Genomic DNA, 25,864 nt, shown 5'->3' on the forward strand with positions numbered 1-25,864 from the left:
GGGATTGCATCCCTTTTTTTCCATTTAACACCAGCTGAATTCTGAAGGGCACTCGGCAATATCACGTCGTCTACTTTCTTTCTCCTTTTCAACTTACAGTAGAGGGGTGCCACGTCCGCTACATTAGCGGTCTCTGTTTTCGTCCTACAAATGTGGCTCTAATCTTTGAACGGTAGGATCTACCTAGCTATTGTGATCCCATTTCTGAAAGGTAAGACTCATGAACACGCACTTTTTTTTTTTTTCCCTCTGCAATGCTCCCCGGCCGCGTAGGAGACGTTACAAGGGACTGTGACAAAACCACAATTGAAAGCAATGCAGATCTTCTCTACACACAAACAATTGTTAGGCCTACCTAATGAGCTTCCCTGATGTTTACCCCAAACTATCCAATACCTTTCTGATGCATTTCAGATACATACTGATGCAACCACAAATTTGTACACCTTTCACATAGGCTATTCAAGTCATTTGACATCTTATCTTAATAGCCTTATGAATATAGAAACTTTGTGCAGTTTGTGCAACAACTAGCTGGAAAAAAGCCATTACATCGTTTCTATATAAAGTGCCATCAGAAAGTCCTCATACCCCTTGATTCCACATTTTGTTGTGTTACAACCTGAATGAAAAATTGATTAAATATTTTGTTCACCCATCTATACACAATACCCCATAATGACAAAGTGAAAACATATCTTTAGACATTTTTGCAAATGTATTGAAAATGAAATACAGAAATATCTCATGTTAGAATCACATTTGGCAGCAATTACAGCTGAGAGTCTTTCTGGGTAAGTCTCTAAGGGCTTTCCATACCTGGATTGTGCAACATTTGCCTATTATTCATGGCTCACATCAACACCATCATCCCAGAAACCCTAGACCCACTCCAATTCGCAAACCGCCCCAACAGATCCACAGATGACGCAGTCTCAATCGCACTCCACACTGCCCTTTCCCACCTGGACAAAAGGAACACCTATGTGAGAATGCTGTTCATTGACTACAGCTCAGCATTCAACACCATAGTGCCCTCAAAGCTCATCACTAAGCTAAGGACCCTGGGACTAAACACCTCACTCTGCAACTGGATCCTGGACTTCCTGACGGGCCGCCCCCAGGTGGTAAGGGTAGGCAACAACACATCCGCCACACTGATCCTCAACAAGGGGGCGCCTGAGGGGTGCGTGCTTAGTCCCCTCCTGTACTCCCTGTTCACCCACGACTGCGTGGCCAAGCACGACTCCAACACCATCATTAAGTTTGCTGACGACACAATGGTGGTAGGCCTGATCACCGACAACGATGAGACAGCCTATAGGGAGGTCAGAGACCTGGCAGTGTGGTGCCAGGACAACAACCTCCCTCACCGTGAGCAAGACAAAGTAGATGATCGTGGACTATAGGAAAAGGAGAGCCGAACACGCCCCCATTCACATCGATGGGGCTGTAGTTGAGCGGGTCGAGAGTTTCAAGTTCCTTGGTGTCCACATCACCAACAAACTACCATGGTCCAAACACACCAAGAAAGTCAAAGAGGACGACACTACAACACCTTTCCCCCTCAGGAGACTGAAAAGATTTGGCATGGGTCCCCAGATCGTCAAAAAGTTCTACAGCTGCACCACCGAGAGCATCCTGCCTGGTTGCATCACCGCCTGGTATGGCAACTGCTCTGTAGCCGACCATAAGGCGCTACAGAGAGTAGTGCGTACGGCCCAGTACATCCCTGGGGCCAAGCTTCCTGCCATCCAGGACCTATATATAGGCGGTGTCAGAGGAAGGCCCAAAAACAGTTGGTAGAGCATGGCGTTTGCAACGCCAGGGTTGTGGGTTCGATTCCCAATTTTTTTTGGGACTAAAATGTAATGGTCCTCAGCAGTTTTACTTTAGTGCCTTTTTGCAAACAGGATGCATTTTTTTGGAAGATTTTAATTCTGTACAAGCTTCCTTCTTTTCACTCTGTCATTTGTGGAGTAACTACGATGTTGTTGATCCATCCTCAATTTTCTCCTATCACAGCCATTAAACTCTGTAAATGTTTTAAAGTCACCATTGGCCTCATGGTGAAATCCCTGAGAGGTTTCCTTCCTCTCCGGCAACCGAGTTAGGAAGGACGCCTATGTCATTGTAGTAACTGGGTATTGATACACCATCCAAAGTGTAATTAATAACTTCACCATGCTCAAAGGGATATTTAATGTTTGCCTCTTTTGTTTTTGACCCATCTACCAATAGGTGCCCTTCTTTGCGAGGCAACGGAAAACCTCCTGGTCTGTGGTTGAATCTATGTTTGAAATTCACTAGTCAACTGAGGGACCTTACAGATAACTGTATGTGTGGGGTACAGAGATGAGGTAGTCATTCACAAACCATGTTAAACACTATTATTACACACAGAGTGAGTCCATGCAACTTATTATGTGACTTGTTAAGCAACTTTTTACTCCTGAACTTATTTAGGCTTGCCATAACAAAGGGTTATTTCTAAATAATTCTAAAAACACTATTCCACTGACATTATGGTGTATTGTGTGTAGGCCAGTGACACAAAATCGCAATTTAATCCATTTTAAATTCAGGCTGTAAAAACAATGTGGAAAAAGTCAAGGGGTATGAATACTTTCTGAAGGCACTGTGGCTAAAACCACTATTGGCTAAACAGGACAAATAAGTGATTAGATATAGGCTAGAAACATGTTAATTGACTTGTTATTGAAATTATTCACTTGTACATGCTGATAGATTATTACACATATTATTGTAATAGTAAGCCTACCTACACAATAACCTCATATTCCATGGGGTCACTGACCACAATCCATTTAATTAATAACAAGAAGTGTTGATTGTTTGGCCTTAGGGAGAGCACTGTGCATGGGGAAAACAAATAGCCGCACGAAGGGGTGCTGGAGGTGCTGCAGATCAATTTAAATACATTTGCAAAATGTATATAATTACTCCTGTCTGTAGATAAATACATTAAATTATTGAAATAGACCAGGAATAATGGAGGACCAATAGCTTATTTATTTATTTTTGCAGTGGGTTGTGTTTTATCACATCACGACTGCATCTAGGCCTACAGTCGAGAAGCCAATTGGGCAGCAGGCCTGGTAAATAACAAACACCTGATTGTTGAGTTGTGGCTGTCAGTGAACAGCAGGCAGCAGCTATAAGGCCTTTCGTAATATTTCAAAATACAATTGCCGGAAAAAAACGGTTTGAAAAGCAAATGGCTACTCTAATGTCTGTGTCAGTGTAGCCTGTAATTTTGGTAATTTGTGTGGTATTCAAAAATAATATCATTTAGAAAAAAATAATTTAGAAAATGACATTTTTCCCCAGACCCACAAATAAGATGATAGATGCATGCAATGCTTTATTATACAGGTGGGGGGGGGGGGTTTCAACAAAAAAAATTGTGATGTGTGTGGGTTGCTCACCGTGCCGTCCTGCATCATTTTCAGGCAGGAGCCAAAGTCGGCCAGACGGATATGACCCTTCATGTCTAACAGGACATTGTCTGGCTTGATATCTCTGGAGGGAGAGAGAGTGACAGAGACAGAGACAGACAGACAGAGAGACAGAGACAGAGACAGAGAGAGAGAGAGAGAGAGAGAGAGAGAGAGAGAGAGAGAGAGAGAGAGAGAGAGAGAGAGAGAGAGAGAGAGAGAGACACAGACAGACAGAGAGACAGAGAGACAGAGAGAGAGAGACAGACAGAGAGAGAGACACAGACACAGACACAGAGAGAGAGAGAGAGAGAGAGAGAGAGAGAGAGAGAGAGAGAGAGAGAGAGAGAGAGAGAGAGAGAGAGAGAGAGAGAGAGAGAGAGAGAGAGAGAGAGAGAGAGAGAGATAAATAAATAAATGGTTAGGATAAGGGAAGTGCATAAAACCAACCTCTCCACCAATATAAAGCCCTGTTTACCACTATGTGACATTGTAATGGATTCACTCTAAGGTGCTCTTTAAGACAATGTAAAGTTCGATAAAAACACACAGCCCTCCGCTCCCTTCCACTCAACATTTCTCTCCCGGGTGGTTCTCTGAGCTGAACAGCTTGGCATTGTTCATCCACCCTCCCTCCCTCCCTCCCTCTGTCCCGATCCCCCTCTCCTCACGCTCCCTGGCTCGACGCAGGCCACACACTGTACCCTCTGTTGTACTAACCCTGGCACCACGCTGGGCACAGCGGGAACGGCATAAACACAAACACACCCACCCCAACGCCAAGTAACAGGCCACACACACACACGTGTGCAACAGTGTCATTTACATCAAAAACACACACAGAACGTTTCATTCATACATCTCTCTCTCACACACACACCCCTTTGTTTATACATCTCTCTTTACACACACACACACACACACACACATTCGCTCTCTCTTTTTCTCGCACAAACCAAAGCATAAATTCTCTAATTTAATCTACCATGGCTTCTCTAATTTCATCTACCAATCTACCATGGCTCCCCTAATTTAATCTACCAATCTACCATGGCTCCCCTAATTTAATCTACCAATCTACCATGGTTCCCCTAATTTCATCTACCATGGCTCCCCTAATTTCATCTACCAATCTACCATGGCTCCCCTAATTTCATCTACCAATCTACCATGGCTCCCCTAATTTCATCTACCAATCTACCATGGCTCCCCTAATTTCATCTACCAATCTACCATGGCTCCCCTAATTTCATCTACCAATCTACCATGGCTCCCCTAATTTCATCTACCAATCTACCATGGCTACCCTAATTTAATCTACCAATCTACCATGGCTACCCTAATTTAATCTACCAATCTACCATGGCTACCCTAATTTAATCTACCAATCTACCATGGCTTCTCTAATTTCATCTACAAATTTACCATGGCCTCTCTAATTTAATCTACCAATCTACCATGGCTTCTCTAATTTAATCTACCAATCTACCATGGCTTCTCTAATTTCATCTACCAATCTACCATGGCTCCCCTAATTTAATCTACCAATCGACCATGGCTCTCCTAATTTAATCTACCAATATACCATGGCTCCCCTAATTTAATCTACCAATCTACCATGGCTCCCCTAATTTAATCTACTAATCTACCATGGCTCCCCTAATTTCATCTACCAATCTACCATGGCTCCCCTAATTTAATCTACCAATCTACCATGGATCCCCTAATTTAATCTACCAATCTACCATGGCTACCCTCATTTAATCTACCAATCTACCATGGCTCCCCTACTTTAATCTACCAATCTACCATGGCTCTCCTAATTTAATCTACCAATCTACCATGGCTCCCCTAATTTAATCTACCAATCTACCATGGCTCCTAATCTACCAATCTACCATGGCTCCCCAAATTTAATCTACTAATCTACCATGGCTCCCCTAATTTAATCTACCAATCCACCATGGCTCCCCTAATTTAATCTACCAATCCACCATGGCTCCCCTAATTTAATCTACCAATCTACCATGGCTCCCCTAATTTAATCTACAAATCTACCATGGCTCCCCTAATTTAATCTACCAATCTCCCCTAATTTCATCTACCAATCTACCATGGTTTCTCTAATTTCATCTACCAATCTACCATGGCTCCCCTAATATAATCTAACAATCTACCATGGCTCCCCTAATTTAATCTACCAATCTACCATGGCTCCCCTAATTGAATCTACTAATCTACCATGGCTCCCCTAATTGAATCTACTAATGTACCATGGCTCCCCTAATTTAATCTACCAATCTAATATGGCTCCCCTAATTTAATCTACCAATCTACCATGGTTCCCCTAATTTAATCTACCATGGCTCCCCTAATTTAATCTACCAATCTACCATGGCTCCCCTAATTTAATCTACCAATCTCCCCTAATTTAATCTACCAATCTACCATGGCTCCCCTAATTTAATCTACCAATCCACCATGGCTCCCCTAATTTTAGACTAGAATTCTCATCCATCCTTCCTTCCTTCATTCATTCCTTCCTTCCTTGATGAATTCACTGCTCTGCTATTTGTGAGACCGCAATAGGATGGCAACCATCCCGACATATACAGATCAGTGTTGACTTCAAGGAAGGAAGGAAGGAAAGATAGAAAACGGTATAAAAAATATTGGAACAGGGCCCGCAAGGCTGTTTTGTTATATAGACTTGTCTCTCTGTGTTTTGTTAGGCACTGGGCTTGAGTACAACCAGACTATAAACACTGTCAGTGTGTGTGTGTGTGTGTGTGTGTGTGTGTGTGTGTGTATCAGAATGTGTGTGTCTCAGAAAGTAGGTTTCCCGACTTTTTCGTTCTGTTGCTCCCTCTCTCTCTCGCTCTCTTGTTCACACTCCATCTCTCTCCCGCTCTCATCAATTCCCTTCTATCCCACCCTCCGTCTCCATCTCGGTTGATTAATCTAGTCTCTCTCCCTCAGTCTTCCCCCCTATTTCGCTACAGTACATCTCAGACGGCCCTGTACAGTACATCTCAGACCTCCCTGTACAGTACATCTCAGACGGCCATCCCTGTACAATACATCTCAGACGGCCCTCCCTGTACAGTACATCTCAGACGGCCGGCCCTGTACAGTACATCTCAGACGGCCGGCCCTGTACAGTACATCTCAGACGGCCCTCCCTGTACAGTACATCTCAGACGGCCCTCCCTGTACAGTACATCTCAGACGGACCTCCCTGTACAGTACATCTCAGACGGCCATCCCTGTACAGTACATCTCAGACGGCCATCCCTGTACAGTAAATCTCAGACGGCCGGCCCTGTACAGTACATCTCAGACGGCCGGCCCTGTACAGTACATCTCAGACGGCCCTCCCTGTACAGTACATCTCAGACGGACCTCCCTGTACAGTACATCTCAGACGGCCATCCCTGTACAGTACATCTCAGACGGCCATCCCTGTACAGTAAATCTCAGACGGCCCTCCCTGTACAGTACATCTCAGACGGCCCTCCCTGTACAGTACATCTCAGACGGCCCTCCCTGTACAGTACATCTCAGACGGCCCTCCCTGTACAGTACATCTCAGACGGCCCTGTTCCATTGCAGCCCCTAGCCCCTTCTGCTAGCTCCTCCACCCCTCCGGTGTTCCCAAATCTGAAAGGATGCCATAGGGTAGGGCGTTCACTCACTGTGTACAATGTTGAGAAAAACGGGGCAATTCAAGAGGGTGCTACGAAATTAATGTCAAAACGTAGTTCTTTGCCCTATGTCATTATAAATTACATAGAATTAACCATTAGATTGTTCTCTACAATTTTATAACCTTAATATACTTGTACTTGACAGTGTTGATGAAATAAGAACGTTAATTTGCTGTGACTGTTGCTAGCTTAGTCTTTCGCCACATTGTTGGCAATTACACCTGATCCATCCCATTCAGACGGGGTAGGCACTAAGGGAAAGGGACTAGAGGTCAAAATGGTACCAGACTCTTCCTCTCTCTGGCTGCGGTCCAATTCTCTCCCTGTTCATTCCTCCTCACGGATTCCAAAGCATTAGATTGCTGTAAGCATGGGGCTTACAGGGAGTGTTCACCACATTCATCAAATAAGTCCTTCCTTTCCCTATTAAATCCATGAGGGGGAGTGAACAAGTGCACCCTTCAGGGAGAAGGGTACTAGAGAATGGGAGGGCAGGAAGGAAGCAGCAGGACATGGCAGGATTGCTGGCCAGGACTCCGTTTCCCAGGGGGCATTGCTGCCAGGAAGAGGCCCCTCCATATCCCACATCCACACAAGGCTGGCTGGCCGGACATCTGGGTACAGGGTCAGTCACGCGGGGAGAGACTCCCTAACACACATGCGTCAAACCTGCCAACCTTGAATCAGTTTTACGAGTACCACATCAGCACGGTGGCGGTACCCATGGTGCCCATGACAGCGCGCATGCGACACCCACACTGTTCAAATCATAGGCAAATGCACCTTTTTTTTTTGCCTAATAATAATGTTGGCAGAAGACTGCCTCAGTAGGAATGGTAGGCTATAGATTTATGGACACTTGGTAATTGGCTGCTGTTCAGTAGCTAACTAGAAATACATTTACACTGAACAAAAATAGCATAATCTCAGCCACATCGCTCTCCCTCTCCCTCTCCCCCTCTCTCACACCGATGCGAGACATTACTGACACACCCTTACCTGTGGACGTAGTGTTGTTGGTGTATAGAGTGGATGGCCAGCACCATCTCGGCCACATAGAACTTGGACATGTCCTCTGGGAGACGGTCCTCGAATTTACTGAGAAGGGTCAAGAGGTCACCGCCCACATAGTAGTCCATCACCAGGTACTTCGGAGGAGAGACAGGACATGGGTTGTACTGTGTACGCGCACACACAGAGTATACACAAGTGTGTGTGTGTGTGTGTGTGTGTGTGTGTGTGTGAAGCTGTTACCAGGAAGTTGTCGTCCTGGAAGGCATAGTGGAGGGTGGTGATCCACTGGCAGTCTCCGTTCACCAGAACATTCCTCTCCTCGCGGAAACACGCCGTCTGAAGGGGGGAAACAATGGTATCGAGGGGTCAACTATGACATACACACAGAAAGGCTACAACCTCAACTCTCTCTCTCAGGGATGAGGATTAACACAGCATTGGAAAACAGTCAAATCAACTTTTAAAAAAGGTCCATTTTATTCAGGTCAGATTGAACTTGGAATTCTTGATAAAATCACCAAAAACCAAATCTTTGATCCTCCTCCTCTCAGTCTACTATGTTTCCCGTACCCTCCATCTCACTCCAGTAGTCTTTCACTGGCATACAAACGATCATTCATTGATCCCCCCCCCCCCACTCGCTGGCTCTCACTCACGCTCCCTATTAGATGACGAGACTGATGTCATGGGGGAAAACTGGACTAGCGGTATGTTTCTCTTTACTACACCCTCCTGATTTCAGGAATCCTCCAACCAGTATTTCTGAAAAACCTGGGAACATTGGGAAAGCTTCCAGAAATGTTGCAGCCCTGCTTGTGTGTGCAAACTCTTGAAACGTAGGAACGTGTCAAAAATACACTCAGCATTTATAATTCCCTACTCTGTAAATGTAGTCCATATTATCAAACTAGTTCACTAATCGTTCACGCTAAATGCCAAAATCATAAAGCTAAAGTTGTAGCAAACTTTATTATATTTTTAACGGGAAGGTACTACCTAAACTAAGAACTCAATGGCCTTGTGGTTTGAGCGTGGAAGGTTGGGAGTTTGATCACCGGCCGAGTCATACCAAAGACTGTAAAAAAATGGCACCCGACGCGTCTCTGCTTGGCACTCAGCGTTAAGGAGATAGATTGGGGGTAAGGCCCTGAGATAGACTAGTGTCCTGTCCAGGGGGTGTACTTGTACATCAAGCTGCCTCACGCTACAGAAACAGGAGCCATTCCGGCTCGCACAAGCCAATGATCGCACAAGGCTTCTTACTTTACTACCTGAACTTGACCAATAAGAACACAGATTTTAGTTTTCCATTGCAAAACATTTTGGTACAGTGTGCCATACTGAACACGCCCCTGGTGTTTCCACAGCATATAAAACAAAGGAACCAAAGTAGGAAAAGTTATGTTTAATAACTTTACTTTGTTGTCTTTGATTCCCCTTTGGAAAATAACTTTGAACAGGTGCAGATGCTTACTAAATCTATCCCTAGATTTACAAAAACATAGTAAAAAAAAAACTAAGCAATAACCTATTGGGAAATGGGCACTCTCACACAACTGATTGTAGCGACAGTATTTTACCAGAATGTCCATCTATCTACTCTCTAAATACCAATTTATTTACCTATCCACCTATCTATTCATCTTTAAAGACTGCTTTCCTCCTCCGCTGCTGGTTGGAATGCCATGCTGCAGGCAGTGCTGTGTTTACAGTAAGAGTCGTAAACCCCGCCCCTCTGTATTGCCCAGGCTGCACACACAGTGAGGGATTGTGGGATGGGGATTACTGACCATTACTGACAAAAAGCTCTGGCGACGCAGCGTGCCGGGCCTCAGGCCACTGTCAGAGCCCATTGGGCTGAAACTAGGTCAAGAGGTAGAGAGCAGCACAGTAAAAAGAAGATGGCCGTCCTGCCCGGCCCTCGGTCAGTCAATCAGTCTCCACTCTCCAGCTAGAATACCGGTGTAGGGTAAACTTCCTCTCCCCCAAGACTAATCTTAACCATTAGTGCGGGAAATGCAAAACTGATCCAAGATCAGTATCTAGGAGCAAATTCACCCAACACCAGAATACCTCTAGAGGCTGACTAGGACTAGGTTCAGCTCAATTTCCTTTTACCACGAGTCTAGGATCAGTTGTTAAGGATCAATGCTAACCCTTAAGCACTTCAGGGATGAAATAATATGTGACCCTGGGTCAGTGGTTAGGGGCACTACAGCCAATCATCTAAGGATAATAGTCTATGTGTGGTAACAGTGAAACCCATTTCCCTTCAAATGGGTGCAACAAAATGAAACTGATTCCCAACAAAGGTCCCAGGTTTTTCAGAAATCCAGGTTGGGAGGATTCCCGGAACCAGGAGCAGGAAATAACCAGCGAGGGAAACCTTCTTGGAACCAGGAGCAGGGAATAAATCATCAAACCAGGATTTCAAAAAAAAAACTCTGGAACTTCTGGAATGTTTCTGGAACTATGCCTACCCAGGGAACTTGGTCTAGTCTGTATTTAGGTACGTAGGAAATCTCCTGATGGATAGGTGATTGTGCATGTCTGGGTGAGCGTGGCTAACAATCATTGTCAACCATGCAAATGAAGCCTTGAGCACTTATTGGCAGCGGGTATGGTTCTTCTCTATGACATAGAAATAGAACACCCAACACAGAACCTTGACTTGAGCGGGAATGTGTGCTCTAGAACTTCTATTTCTACGTGTCAATGGGAGATTCTACAGTCCAGTATGATCCTTACCTCGGCTCTCTTCAACATCTCCCACTTGTTCAGGATCTTCATTGCGTACACGCGTTCTGTGTTCTTCATCTTCACCACCGCAACCTAGAGGGAGGGAGAGAGATGGAGAAAGGGATAAAGAGAGGGGAGAGAGATGGCGGGGAGAGAGATGGAGGGGGAGAGATGAGACAAGTCATTATTACACAATTAAAATGCAGCGTAATTAAGAGCGTAATTAAGAAAGCTAAGAATTGCGTACTTTTCCTTATTGATGTTTCCAGCCCCCTCCTACTAGCCTAGTTACTGTAAGCCCGCAGTCTCCCCCAGGACCCATTGCTTTCTAATGATAGTGGATATGTCCCTAATGGGACAGAGCTCATTGGGAGGGCCCACCGCCTTATCTGAAAAATGGTAGGGGAAACACTGTAGTACGCTGGCTTGTGATTCTGATCCGTATAATAGTTCTGGGCCTAGACATGTATATGAGAGCTGTCACCGAGCTATGATTATACTGCATTATAAACTAAGGTTTTTAGAAATGGTTTTTAAAACCGTACACATGTACTTAGAGGCCAAATACAGCTAAACCAACAGACACTCCCCAGGACAGGGGTTAGTTCAAGCGATAATCCACCCAAAACCACTCATTCCTATCATTTACTGTTAAATACCACTAATATGTGAGAACAATCGTTTTTGTGAACAAAGGTTTAATTTTGTCGTTATAATACGGTTGGTAGCAACATGGGAAAATCATTGTGGAAATCTGTTGCTGCTCAATTCGACTACAAAACCCACAATGCAATGCTTTCTCAATGGGCTGGCTGGCTGGCTAGCTAGCTAGCTAACGTAGCTACACACAATAATACCCAAGACAATATCAGCATGTGAAGTAGCAGGTTAGCTGTAAAATCGCCTAAACCGACTGCACTATCAATTTAGGAGTCTACAATCTCACCATGTTCAACATGCAGATCGATGTGCCTCGCAAAGAGTGGAGTCTGACATTCGCAACGGCACCATGCAATGTACCCTGGACTGAAGAGGCAGACAAACTACACCATACACATTTCTCGAGGTAGGAATATCGCAAAAAATATGATGAATGGCTCAATCGAGAGAAGTCAACCTCCAGCGTTATGACATCGGCCAGTATTGAAATCTGACATGATAGACGTTTTCACAATCTAAAAGTCTTATTCCTATTAACTTCCAGTACAGTGAGAGCAATGCTACTTCACACCGGCCGAATTTCTGCCTGCTTGAACGCCAATAACTCAGATACACATGATATGACCCAGGGAATCGATAGAACATCGCTCTAGAGACGCTTAAAAATAAATCTAACATTCAAAATGGGTGAATCTTTCCTTTAGATGAGAAAATATTTTCCAGGGCAATTGAGGCACATAACAAGGTAAAGGGTCACGTGTGTGTGTGTGTGTGTGTGTGTGTGTGTGTGTGTGTGTGTGTGTGTGTGTGTGTGTGTGTGTGTGTGTGTGTGTGTGTGTGTGTGTGTGTGTGTGCGTGTGTGTGTGTGTGTGTGTGTGTGTGTGCGTGTGTGTGTGTGTGTGTGTGTGTGTGCGTGTGTGTGTGTGTGTGTGTGTGTGTGTGTGTGTGTGTGTGTGTGCTGAACCTTGGCTTACTCCTCGCCACAAGTCCCTAGGTGTGTGTACACCCAAGCCAACTGCCAGAGAGGAGATGCGTCAGAGAGACACACCTGACTGGACTGGAGGCCTGTGTGCCGTCTCAGCAGGCCAGGAGACCAGACAACCACACACACACACACAGGCAGAAACACACACACACACACAAAATCACACACTTGGACAGAGAGAGAGAGAGACAGACAGACCCCCCCTCCACCACAAACACAGATAAGAATAACACTATATTTCTCACACTAAAAATTGTCAAAGACTCCAGCCACCCTAGTCATAGACTGTTCTCTCTGCTACTGCACGGCAAGCGGTACCGGAGCGCCAAGTCTAGGTCCAAAAGGCTTCTCAACAGCTTCTGCCCCCAAGCCATAAGACTCCTGAACAGCTAATCATGGCTACCCGTACTATTTGCACTGCCCCCCCACCCCATCCCACCCCCCTCTTTTACGCTGCTGCTACTCTGTTTACTATTTATGCAGTCACTTTAACTCTACCCACATGTACATATGACCTCAATTACCTCTACTAGTGCGGTGCGGTGCCCCCGCACATTGACTCCGTACTGGTACCCCCCTGTATATAGCCTCCCTGCTATTTTATTTTACTGCTGCGCTTTAGCATTTTTTTTTTTTTTTGCATTTTTCTTTTCAAAACTGCATTGTTGATTAAGGGCTTGTAAGTAAGCATTTCACTGTAATGTCTACACCTGTTGTATTCGGCACATGTGGCAAATACAATTTTACTTTATTTGACCTGTGTTCAAATACCATTAGAAATATTTTCTAAGATTTTATCTGTGCTTGATTGAGCTTGCCTGGCTTAATGAACAAACAGAAAAGTGGCAAAACTGCAAAACTGACCAATTTGGCAGACTCAAAAGATTTCAAATAGTATTTAGACCCAGATCTGTCTCACAATAACAGCAAGATACCACTAAAGACATGGAAACACAAGCAAAACCACATAGCCAGTAGTCAGTCAATGTAAACAGATCAAAACCACATAGCCAGTAGTCAGTCAATGTAAACAGATCAGATAAGAAGCGGAGAGGAAAGGACAGAACATACATTCACACAAACGTAAACAAACACAGAGTACAATACATACTAACTAGCACAATCAGGTTAGGCTACAACACAGGGACATTTAGACATAGGTTAGGACTGGCTAGAACACACACTGATAAACCACACTAACACTCCTTATCACTCCTCACGACCACACCAGATAACTGACCTCTGACCTAGAAAAACAAACCCAACCTCGATGCTCTGAATCCTTCTCTCCCCCCCCTCCCTCTTGTCCTATTTCCTCCTCTCCTTTTTTAGACACAGATTTAAAACGGAGGCAGTCATGCTGACCTGATTCTACAGCAGGAGGGACATGGTGGGAGGCGTGCGGTGGCGAGGGCTCACACACACCACGTCACTGGTGCACTTTGACATTTTGCTGAGAGCTCGTCAAGCGCACACCCCCACACAGCCACTGTGAACATGGTCACACTTCCAGAGTACATTGTGTATTCAAAGATTCAGGATTTAACTAAAGGGATTTCATATATGGAAGGACATGCATCGCTGCATATCGAGAGAGAGAGAGAGAGAGAGAGAGAGAGAGAGAGAGAGAGAGAGAGAGAGAGAGAGAGAGAGAGAGAGAGAGAGAGAGAGAGACAGAGAGAGAGACAGAGAGAGAGAGACAGAGAGAGAGAGACAGAGAGAGAGAGACAGAGAGAGAGACAGAGAGAGAGAGAGAGACAGAGACAGAGACAGAGACAGAGACAGAGACAGAGACAGAGAGAGAGAGAGAGAGACAGAGAGAGAGACAGAGAGAGAGACAGAGAGAGAGACAGAGAGAGAGACAGAGAGAGAGACAGAGAGAGAGACAGAGACAGAGACAGAGACAGAGAGAGAGAGAGAGAGAGAGAGAGAGAGAGAGAGAGAGAGAGAGAGAGAGAGAAAAGCTGTGTGTGTATTGAGATCAAGGAGTAAGAGACTTGACAAGGGCCCTTCAATACATTCTAATAGAAATTGCACCAAGTCTGCCAATGATTGACTGGGTGGAAGCTGAGGGGAGCGGAGAGCTTCCATTGGGTCTGCTGCCAATGATTGACTGGGTGGAAGGTGAAGGGAGCGGAGGGTCTGCTCCCCGGGTATCTCTCCGTACTTTGCACCGTTCATCTTTCCCTCAATCCTGACTAGTCTCCATCGGGTTCTTGGTCACCTCCCTGACCAAGGCCCTTCTCCCCCGATTGCTCAGTTTGGAAGAGCTCTAGGAAGAGTCTTGGTGGTTCCAAACTTCTTCCATTTAAGAAAGATAGAGGCCAGTGTGTTCTTGGGGACCTTCAATGCTGCAGAATTTTTTTGGTACCCTTCAGCAGATCTGTGCCTCGACACAATTCTGTCTCGGAGCTCTACGGACAATTCCTTCGACCTCATGGTTTGGTTTTTGCTCTGACATGCACTGTCAACTGTGGGACCTTATATAGAAAGGTGTGTGCCTTTCCAAATCATGTCCAATCAATTGACTTTACCACAGGTAGCCTCCAATCAAGTTGTAGAAACATCTCAAGGATGATCAATGGAAACAGGATGCACCTGAGCTCAATTCCGAGTCTCATAGCAAAGGGTCTGAATACTTATGTAAATAAGGTATCTGTTTTTTCAAAACCCTGTTTTTCGCTTTATCCTTATGGGGTATTGTGTGTAGATTGATGAGTAAAAAACATAATATAATACATTTTAGAGTAAGGCTGTAACGTAACAAAATGAGGGAAAAGTCAAGGCGTCTGAATACTTTCCGAATGCACTGTATGTTTGACAAAATGGCTACAAAATTGGATATAGTCTAGGGCCTATTCATGGATTATTTTGATGACAAGCTGCAGTGAATAAGGAAAGAAGTGGTAGATAATGATAGATAATGATCATAATGATGTCTTACGTCAGATATGGCTTTGAGATACGGAGCGATAGACCGCTCAAAACTTTTGGGAAGGTTTCAACCAATTCGCAAGTGTTTTGTTTCATTCTGTTCCAACTGTAATGTTGTGTTTGCCGCAATACAATATCTTGCTCGTATCTTCCCTATAAACGATGGCTTGACTTACTTTTGATATTACACTAATAAAGATGAGAAACTTTTGTGAAGGTTTAGTGTGGTGTGGCTATTAACCTATTATACTGTAAGCCTATGCACCGGCCGTCCAACTGACTCCGACAGTTGAACTTGAGGTGAGGAACAATGTTTAGGCTTATCAGAGTTCCTCCTATGATCTAACAATCCAATGCTTCTCTTTATAAAAAATATTTGAATTAAAAATTAAGAAATTAGCCTCTTTATGTATGTCTATATATTTACATTTTTACATTTTAGTCATTTAGCAGACACTCTTATCCAGAGCGACTTACAGTTAGTGAGTGCATACATTTTTCATACTGGCCCCCCGTGGGAATCGAACCCACAACCCTGGCGTTGCAAGCGCCATGCTCTACCAACTGAGCTACAGGAGGGACTATATCTGTACAGCAGAAGCCTATCTAACAAGTACAAAGAAATGAATGTCGGTGTCGTAGCAAAATATTACTATAATACAGTGGACGTCTAAGCCAACAGGCCTATGCATGCAATGCCCTGATGCATTTAGTGCTCAACTCTCCGACAGCTGAATCGTGAGGTGGTCAATTGTTTTAGGAAAGTAAAAAGGTAAAAATAATATATATAATACAATAGGCTATAAAGGTTAGCATATGCTACAGATCGAAACACTAGGAATAGTGTTTTTGTAATTAGTTATAGGCTGTTTATAAAGGACAAGACAAATACCTCGTTTATTGATAGCGCTGGCTGCGTACCCTAATGGGTTACGCACCCAATGCATAAGAATGACTGTTTACATTTCTCAAAATGTCAGATAGATTCAAATCTTCCCGGTCACGTGTCCGGCTCCAAATTTTCCTAACGGAAAACATGCTTCAGGTTAATTCAAAACAGGCTAGGCTTTTTATATCACTAACTGTTAAAAAGGTAGAGCTAGATAACTAACGTTTGTAGCTAGCTTATGTCAGTAAGCTAGCTACAAAAGTTAGCTAAGCTGCTCATCAAATCACTGCATTGGCGACCGACGTCCTTGCACAAAATTTGTGCAGGTAATAGCCACTACTTAGTTTTTTTATTTTCTCTCAATTGCAAACAATTAAATCAGTTACAATGTTTTTCATAATTTTGCTAGTTATTCTGCCTATTTCATGGAGAGTCTTACGAGAGCGCAGTGATATAAAATGGATGAGCTTCGCGTAGGAGTGACGCCATCTGACGTAAGACAGTGGTCGGTGCCACTACTAACTATTATGATAAACTCATAAACGGACAAAACTCACTAATTTGAGCCAAGACGGCAACATTGGGGAGCTTCTCAATGGAAGCCGGAAGTCATTGTTCAGTTAAGAGATGCTTCCAGTTATTTTAGTATGAATGGGATATAAACTACACAGTAAAGGCCACCAGAACAGCAAAGTTCCCATTGAATTAATGGAAAGAGACACCCCATTACCTTTACAGGTTAGAACAGCTGCCTCCGGTAAGAAAAGGGGTGGCGGTCTGTGTCTATTTTTCTATAACAGCTGGTGCACGATATCTAATATTAAGGAAGTCTCAAGGTTTTTGCTCGCCTGAGGTAGACTATCTCACGATAAGCTGAAGACCACACTATTTACCAAGAGAGTTTTCATCTATATTTTTCGTAGCTGTCTATTTACCACCACAAACCGATGCTGGCACTAAGACCGCACTCAACGAGCTGTATAAAGCCATAAGCAAAACAAGAAAATGCTCATCCAGAGGCATTGTAGCCAGGGACTTTAATGCAGGGAAACTTAAATCCGTTTTACCTCATTTCTACCAGCATGTTACATGTGCAACAAGAGGGGGGAAAAACTCTATAGACGACCTTTACAGAGATGTGTACAAAGCTCTCCCTCGCCCTCCATTTGGCAAATCTGACCATAATTCTATCCTCCTGATTCCTGCGTATAAGCAAAAACTAAAGCAGGAAGTACCAGTGACTCGCTCAATACGGAAGTGGTCAGATGACGCAGATGCTAAGCTACAGCACTGTTTTGCTAGCACAGACTGGAATATGTTCCGGGACTCATGACTTCTATGCACGCTTCGAGGCAAGCAACACTGACGCATGCATGAGAGCACCAGCTGTTCCAGACGACTGTGTGATCACGCTCGCCGTAGCCGATGTGAGTAAGACCTTTAAATAGGGTCAGACAGATTACCAGTACGTGTACTCCGAGCATGCGCTGACCAACTGGCAAGTGTCTTCACTGACATTTTCAACATGTCCCTGCATGTCCCAAGCAGACCACTATAGTCCCTGTGCCCAAGAACACCAAGGTAACCTGCCTAAATTACTACCGACCCGTAGCACTCACGTCTGTAGCAAGGCAACAACACATCTGCCACGCTGATCCTCAACACGGGGGCCCCTCGGGGGCGCGCGCTTAGTCCCCTCCTGTACTCCCTGTTCACCCATGACTGCGTGGCCAGGCACGACTCCAACACCATCATTAAGTTTGCGGCCGACACAACCGTGGTAGGCCTGATCACCGACAACGATGAGACAGCCTATAGGGAGGAGGTCAGAGACCTGGCAGTGTGGTGCCAGGACAACAACCTCTCCCTCAACGTGAGCAAGACAAAGGAGATGATGGTGGAATACAGGAAAAGGAGGGCCGAGCATGCCCCCATTCTCATCGACGGGGCTGTAGTGGAGCAGGTTGAGCGCTTCAAGTTCCATGGTGTCCACGTCACCAAGAAACGATCATGGTCCAAACATACCAAGACAGTCGTGAAGAGGGCACGGCAATGCCTATACCCCCTCAGGAGACTGAAACGATTTGGCATGTGTCCTCAGATCTTCAAAAAGTCATACAGCTGCACCATCGAGAGCATCCTGACTGTTTGCATCACTGCCTGGTATGGCAACTGCTTGGCCTCCGACCGCAAAGCGCTACAGAGGGTAGTGTGTACGGCCCAGAACATCACAGGGGCCAAGTTTCCTGCCATCCAGGACCTCTATACCAGGCGGTGTCAGAGGAAGTCCCTAAAAGTTGTCATAGACTCCAGCCACCCTAGTCATAGACTATTCTCTCTGCTACCACACGGCATGCAGTACCGGAGTGCCAAGTCTAGGTCCAAAAGCCTTCTTAACAGCTTCTACCTCCAAGCCATAAGACTGCTGAACAGCTAATCAAAAGGCTACCTGGACTATTTGCATTTACGCTGCTGCGACTTGCTGTTTATTATCTATGCATAGTCACTTTACCCCTACCTACATGTACATATTAGCTCAATTACATCGACTAACCTGTACCCCGAACATTGACTCGGTACCGGTACCCCCTGTATATAGCCTCATTATTGTTATTTTATTGTTGCTCTTTGATTTTTTACTTTAGTTTATTTAATAAATATTTTTCTTAAAAAACTGCATTGTTGGTTAAGGGCAAATGGTTAAGCATTTCACGGTAAACTCTACCTACACCTGTTGTATTCGGTGGATGTGACAAATGACATGTGATTTGATGGGGCTGTATGGTAGAATGTAGTGCACTATTTAGGCTAAGGTGTAATTTGAGTCCTAATGTTAACCTCTTAATCCACTTTGGGAAACACTGGCTGTGTCTGAAAACGTTACTAGCAGTCAAATCCTTGCTTCCTCTGTCCTTTCCTCCCTCTCAAAGATCATTGGAGGAGGAAGTCCGAGGGAGGGACCCTAGACCCTCTCCTCCAATGTGCTTTGAGGAGGTGAGGAATTGAGGAAATAAGGACGGAGGAAGCAAGGATTTGACAGCTAGTAACGTTTTCAGACACATCCAATGATCTAGCCTTGCGCGCTACCTCCAAATCCATCCATCTCACTTCACCTTCTCCCCTCTCCCCCTCCACCGTTTTCTCAGTCTATCATCTTCCTTTCACTCCTCTCATCCTTTATTCTCTCTGCAATCATATCGCTCTCTAATTTTTAATCACCCTCGTTATTGCTCTCACTTATTTTCTAAGTCGCGCGGGGGTGAGTTTCACAGTCAGAGTGGGGATTGAGTGAGATTTTTGGGTTAGGGTTAGGGGGAGTGAGTGAGTGAGATTTTTGGGTTAGGGTTAGGGGGAGCGAGTGAGCTTTTTGGGTTAGGGGGAGTGAGTGAGATTTTTGGGTTAGGGGGAGTGAGTGAGCTTTTTGGGTTAGGGGGAGTGAGTGAGATTTTTGGGTTAGGGAGAGTGAGTGAGATTTTTGGGTTAGGGGGAGCGAGTGAGCTTTTTGTCATCGACCCAAGGTCCAAGGCGTAGTTGTCTGGAACCTTCCGTACTCGGAGAGGGACGGTTCTCCAGCAGTCCCTCAACCTCCCTTTCTCCCTGAAAAGGACTTTGTTGAGTGAGGAGAGAGAGAGAGAGAGACACCACCCATCATAAACAGGAAATGCAGGCCCAAGACTTATCTGGAAAGGCATCCTGTAACAGGAAACTGTAGAGGGAGCAAGGGAGTCGACGGCAACAACGGCTGACAGGACGTAGCCTTGTTCGCACACAAACACACAATGAGAAAACTCAAAGTAGCAAGTATGTGTGCTTGCGAGTGACCAAGCTATTAGAACTAGGCCTAATTTATTGAAATCGACTCTAACAATGATTATGTTGAATTAATTGTGTGAATTTAGCAAAAAACGGACATGGAGCATTGGTTTCACACGGTATGATATCACCAAGTTAGAATTTTTGCAGAGTCACCACCCTTAAACCAAACAAACCACATCCTAGCTAGCAGCTAAAGCATTGAACTGAACCCAAGGGGCAGAACAAGTGGCCCTGCCCAGTTTGTGGGAAATGGCACTCTCAGTGTCTGTCTGTCTCTCTCTGTGTGTGTGTGTGTGTGTGTGTGTGTGTGTGTGTGTGTGTGTGTGTGTGTGCGGTGAGTAGAACCAAGTAGTAGTCCAAAACCAAGGAGGTCTAGGTGTGCCACAGACAGGGATACACACAGACACACTATTAAAACACTAATGGCACAGGCTCTCTGTCTCTCAGTCACCATCTGTGGGCCAGAGCAGCCAATTGTCTGACCATTGATTAACTTTGTGCCTCATTGATCAGTTCTGCTTCATTACTTGGAGAGGCCCTCACCTCATTAGATCACTTCACTGATGGGGAAACGTTCCGGGAATGTTCTGCGAACGTTCGTGGAGGTGAACCAACTTCACACCGTGCCGTGTTAAATCACAATGATATAATGACAATGACAACTAACATATTTATATCAAAATGATAATGGGGTCTGTTCAGAAGGATGCAACATTACAAATGTTCAGATATACATTCATTTTGTAGAACAGATACGATTCCCTGTCATGTAGAATTGGGCATCAGGTCAGCTCTATTCATTACATATGTGCAATGTTCTGAACGTTTCAAATCACTACAGACCTGGTCTTTGCTCTTTGAGTCATTATTTGACAGCACATCTGACAAGGACAGCCATTTCCCTAATCCAGATTGACACAGCATCACAACGCATGTGTTTTTTAACCTTGCGATTATCAGATATTTGATAATCTCTCGGTTCACCTTGTGTTGACATCTGGAATTAAATGGGGAAAACATTGGGGAGTGGGGATCTTTTTTTTGGGGATCCCACCCCAAAACAAATACGTTTTTATTTTCTAGGAATGGCCCCATACAGAGGGGCTGACAGTTGTATCCGCATAAAGATCTGATTGAATTAACCTTAAAGGAACAGAAGGTCAAGGCCATCTTTACAACAGAAATGACTTGAACAAAGAATTCAGTCTTTTAAAGGACACTAATTTCTGGTAATAAAAAATATTCACCCATAAGGACTGCAGGGAGAGCTGTGCGTTGAATGGACCCAAGTGTGTGCATTTGTGCCTGTGTTTAATTGCGCATTAACTGTTCAGTGCATTTATGCACTTTTGTGAACCAGTCAAGGGACAAAGCAGTTCCAGATTGCACCTTTAATAAGGAGTCAAAGCGGAGGAGACAGTCGGAGCCACTGACATTGTCAGGACAGAATGATGAACTGCACATTCCACACATAAAAAAAAACACCCTGATTTGTCCAGGCCCAAAATGGCAGACCAACACCCTCCAGGGACTTGGAGGAGAAAGCACTAGAAGACATGGAGGATGAAGGATAGAGCGAGAGAAATTACTCTTTTTGGAAAGGAGAGAAGACGGTTTGAGGGTAGTTGAAGGTGACATCGCTCTTCAGCTTGCCGACGTTGAACAGCTGAATTATAGTTGAATTAAACTGATGCATAGAGCCGTAAAGATACTTCTACTGTTTGCATTTTATTTACGATGCCGTTTGCCTCAACGTACACTTGAGCCAAGTGTACAAAAAAGCGTCAGGACTACTGAATACGGTTACATATTAGGATATTATTACTTTATCAGCACTTTTATTTCCATGACTGATCAAAATTCGTTTTCTCATGGCTCGCTCTTGTCCCTCTGCAGGAGACATACGTTTGGGACATCGAATCGCAATACATATAGAATCGTGAGACTTAAGTAATCATGATATCGTATCATGAGGTCCCTGGCAACTCTCAGCCCTAATGTAATATGGATCTACAAAATGGCCCTGGGACTTCTCTCAACATATACCTCTTCTCTGGCTCTCAGCTTTTCCACTCAGGATTGTGGCAGGTTAACCCATGTATTTAATGCCAATAAAGCTTCATACTGAATTGAAGAGTGAACGGGAGGGTTCAGGCAGACTTACCTCGCCAAACGCTCCCCTGCCGATCACCTTGAGCATCTCGAAGTCGTCCCTGTGCAGGCGCATCTCCTTCACGGTGGTGGTGAATGGCTTCACTGCAAGAAACAAACAGGAAACCAGAAACTTTAGGCCTATGTCCATGATATCTCACATTTACACCATGATATAAATGTCCCTGTTTTTTCATATGTTAGGTGTTTGGTTTTAGCCTAACAGTTTACGTCACATGAGCCTTGTTAGCATGTGCATGAAGCACGAGCAGTAGGTCCGTGTCCCTCAAAGGTTCTCAAACCTATGTGACTATCCACACGTGTTGTTACACAACCATTTAAAAAATACCATGATGTTTCTTGCTGCCATTAGTCAACACTATGCAATGAATTGAAGGTGACAACTTTACAGGAATACATTTGTGTGTTGTACTGATGTGTTCCGTACATAGTGTTGATCAAGGAGGGTTTGCAGCAATGTTTAGTACCGGCACAGAAAATGTAACTTTAGGCTTTTAAGTGCTGCCACTTTATTTTGTTTATACGCCTAAACTCCATCATAAACTATTTGGGCAAGGGCAGCCAAGTCTATTTGTGTATGCTTATTTACAAAATAAACCTGTCTCTACCGTGTGCTGGTAAAGACAGAGGAACCAAACAGCAGGTTGGTTGTAAGTCAGTTTGGCTGGTCTATAGACCTCCCAACAGAGCTACAGACTGAGCGCTGTACCCCATCCCTCTACCTCTCGTGTGTGTGTGTGTGTGTGTGGGGGGGGGTGTTGCCGAGCTACAGCCCTCCTCGTCATATGAGGACATGCAGACGGTCTCCCTGAGCCTGTGAAGAGGGCGTTTATCACTCCTAAGGTGATAAACTCTAAAACAGACAAGAGAGACGTGTGTTCCCTCCATGGGTGGGTGGGGGGTGGGGGGAGGGGTGGGGGGAGGGTAACGGCGTGGGTTGGGCATCAGCTGCTCTCACTGGGCAGATCCTTCAAGCGTCTACACACAGACTGACGGGTTTACGACTCTGCGATGGGGCTCACGAAAAGGTCGCGATACGCACATGACCCTCAAATGACGTGTGGTGTAATGGCTACCGCAAAAATGTTAGAAACGTGCATGCTAAAATCTGTGGAGCATTATCACAGATGATTTGACGGCAACTGAAGTGCACTCTTTGCCTTCAGATCCATGTTCGTAAAAAATAAAAATCCCTGATGTTGATTGGTCCGGCAGGTAGCCTAGCGGTTAAGAGGTTGGGCCAGTAACCGAAAGGTTGCTGGTTCGAATACCTGAGCGGACCAAGTGAAAAATCTGCCGATGTGCCCTTGAGCAAGGTACTTAACCCAAAAGCTCCTGTGAGTCGCTCTGAATAAGATGACTAAAATGGAAACTGTTCAACTGAAGCCTCATTGGGTGAGGTGGTGAGGATTTCCTTAACCCATACAAATGTGGGTAGGCATTGTCCCCTTGACAGAGCAGGTAGCTGTGGGGGCCCAGCGACCACCTACCCATCACCCAAACACTAAACCTGGTCACGCAACAAACACCTATTACCAAAAGGCAGGAATTACTCACAAAAAAACACTTAAAACAACATTTTCAAGAAACCAAGTGATGCAGAATTCATTAAGAGAGACTATCATACAATAATAGGGGAAACACTGATTCAATAAAAATGGCATAACAATGGAGGACCATAGGAACTAGCCTATAGAGGACTAGCCCAGTCATGCAGTCTGACCATATACATTTTACATTTTAGTCATTTAGCAGACGCTCTTATCCAGAGCGACTTACAGACTTACATACTTTTTCATTTTTCATATGACTCTTGTTTCACTAGCTAGTGTGCTCTGGGAGGATGTGGCATTGATGGCCTGAAAGATTACGTAAACCAGCATTCTGAAATGAACTCAGACTATAAATCCCATGTGATGCCCTGCATATATGCATACCAAGAAAGCGACAGTGATATATAGGCCTACATGGTGGCCTTGGTAGAATAAGGAAAGAGACAACGAAAATGATTGACACACACTAGTGTCTTTGCACCCCACGTCGATTGAAGAGCCAACCTTGTTACTTCAGCAAAGCCCCTTGGAGACAAAGACCAGCCTTTCATATTCGGTGTCGCAGGAGGGTTTCATATGTGTAATCTGATAATCCTCTCAGCCTAAATAACGTGGCATTTCTATCATTCACACAGGCCCAGTATTCTCAATTACAAAAAAATTCCCATCACTGGCAATCTGAATGATTACGTGCCTAAAGTGGAACAAAAAAGGTTTCGAAGCTTTGTCTGGACATTTGTATCAATGTTATTTTTATAGGACCCCTGTTTGTCATGATAATTTATATCTCTAATTCAACCTAAGGGGTGAAATCCTTTAGTCATTATTCTTAAAATACAAATGAATCTATCACTGTTCCACTGCAAATCTAGCGACTGAAATGAGTGGGGTTTATCTATAAAAGTACTTGCAACGGCGTGAATGGAATTGTAGAGCGCTGCTCATTGCCTTTTTTTTATTCGTAGCGCAAACTCTAAAATCAGGCCAACAGACCGAGCGCTGTTTTTGCAAATGTCTTCAGTACATATAGTAGGCTCCTTCGACAATTCTAAAATCAGCCAGTGTCTTGTCTTCAAACTATTTAGATAGTTGGTAGTTCCTTTGGCCACAGAACGCTCAGTATTCCGCTGGGTGATCCTCGTTCTTCTGGCTCACATCTGCCAAATGGGATGCAGCTTTGACAGCTGCTTTAAGCTCCCTTACAGATCCAGAGGGTATCCGCTTGGCACAGCACGGAGTGCCACTTGGAGAAGGGGCAGTGCAGTGACAGAGGCATCAGCTGCTCACACCGATGGAAAGAAGAACCACTGTCTTTTAATTAAATACATTACCGTTAGCCCTAAATGAATGCCATTCATGTCAACGCAATGATGATTTGTGGACGTGCAGTGCAAGTGTTAAAAAGGAAGCTTGAATTTGAATTTCAAGTAGGGCTGGGCAATATGGCTAAAATATCATATAGCAATATTTTCCACATTTCTGACAGTATTTTAGGTTTTTGAATATTAAAAGTTCTAAATATGCTTTATGATTAGTGCATGACCTTAGGGTGGCAACATACATTCAAACTGTTTTTTAAAAAATGGGTCTTTCTCAGGTCAATCACACATCAACCAAAATGTGGAATATAGTGGGCTCTTTGAACTCAGTGTTGTTTGACATGACAACGAATGAAATAGCCAGGGAGGGGTTATTGTGACAGGGTAGGAACCAAAGTGTTGGTCAGTGTTTCCAAGTGGACCCTAATTAGATGTTACATTAAATGTTCTCTTACTTGATGTAGCTTAGCTAAAATAGTTATACCTCTCTAATTTAGAATTTACCGCTGCACAAACAACATGCAGATCTAGGCCTACACCAGCTATGTTTGCACTGACTAAGTACATTTACATCCTAGTACAAGTACAAGTACATTTACATCCAGGCTCTGCTGTAGG

The 25,864-nt window shown here is 44.4% G+C and overlaps 1 protein-coding gene across 2 annotated transcripts in view; it reads right to left on the reverse strand.

Annotated features, from left to right (window-relative positions):
- LOC121552934 (serine/threonine-protein kinase MRCK beta-like) overlaps positions 1-25,864 on the reverse strand; it is a 123,548-nt gene that overhangs the window by 71,276 nt on the left and 26,408 nt on the right. For both annotated transcript variants that reach the window (XM_045211240.1, XM_041866041.2), the window contains exons 2-6: positions 22,367-22,458; positions 10,928-11,011; positions 8,420-8,515; positions 8,165-8,313; positions 3,450-3,543 (exon numbers count right to left, since the gene is read on the reverse strand). In XM_045211240.1, coding sequence (XP_045067175.1) covers positions 3,450-3,543; positions 8,165-8,313; positions 8,420-8,515; positions 10,928-11,011; positions 22,367-22,458 — 515 coding nt within the window. The remainder of the gene's footprint in view (positions 1-3,449; positions 3,544-8,164; positions 8,314-8,419; positions 8,516-10,927; positions 11,012-22,366; positions 22,459-25,864) is intronic.

The sequence above is a fragment of the Coregonus clupeaformis genome, chromosome 36, assembly GCF_020615455.1.
Source record: "Coregonus clupeaformis isolate EN_2021a chromosome 36, ASM2061545v1, whole genome shotgun sequence".
NCBI lineage: Eukaryota > Metazoa > Chordata > Actinopteri > Salmoniformes > Salmonidae > Coregonus > Coregonus clupeaformis.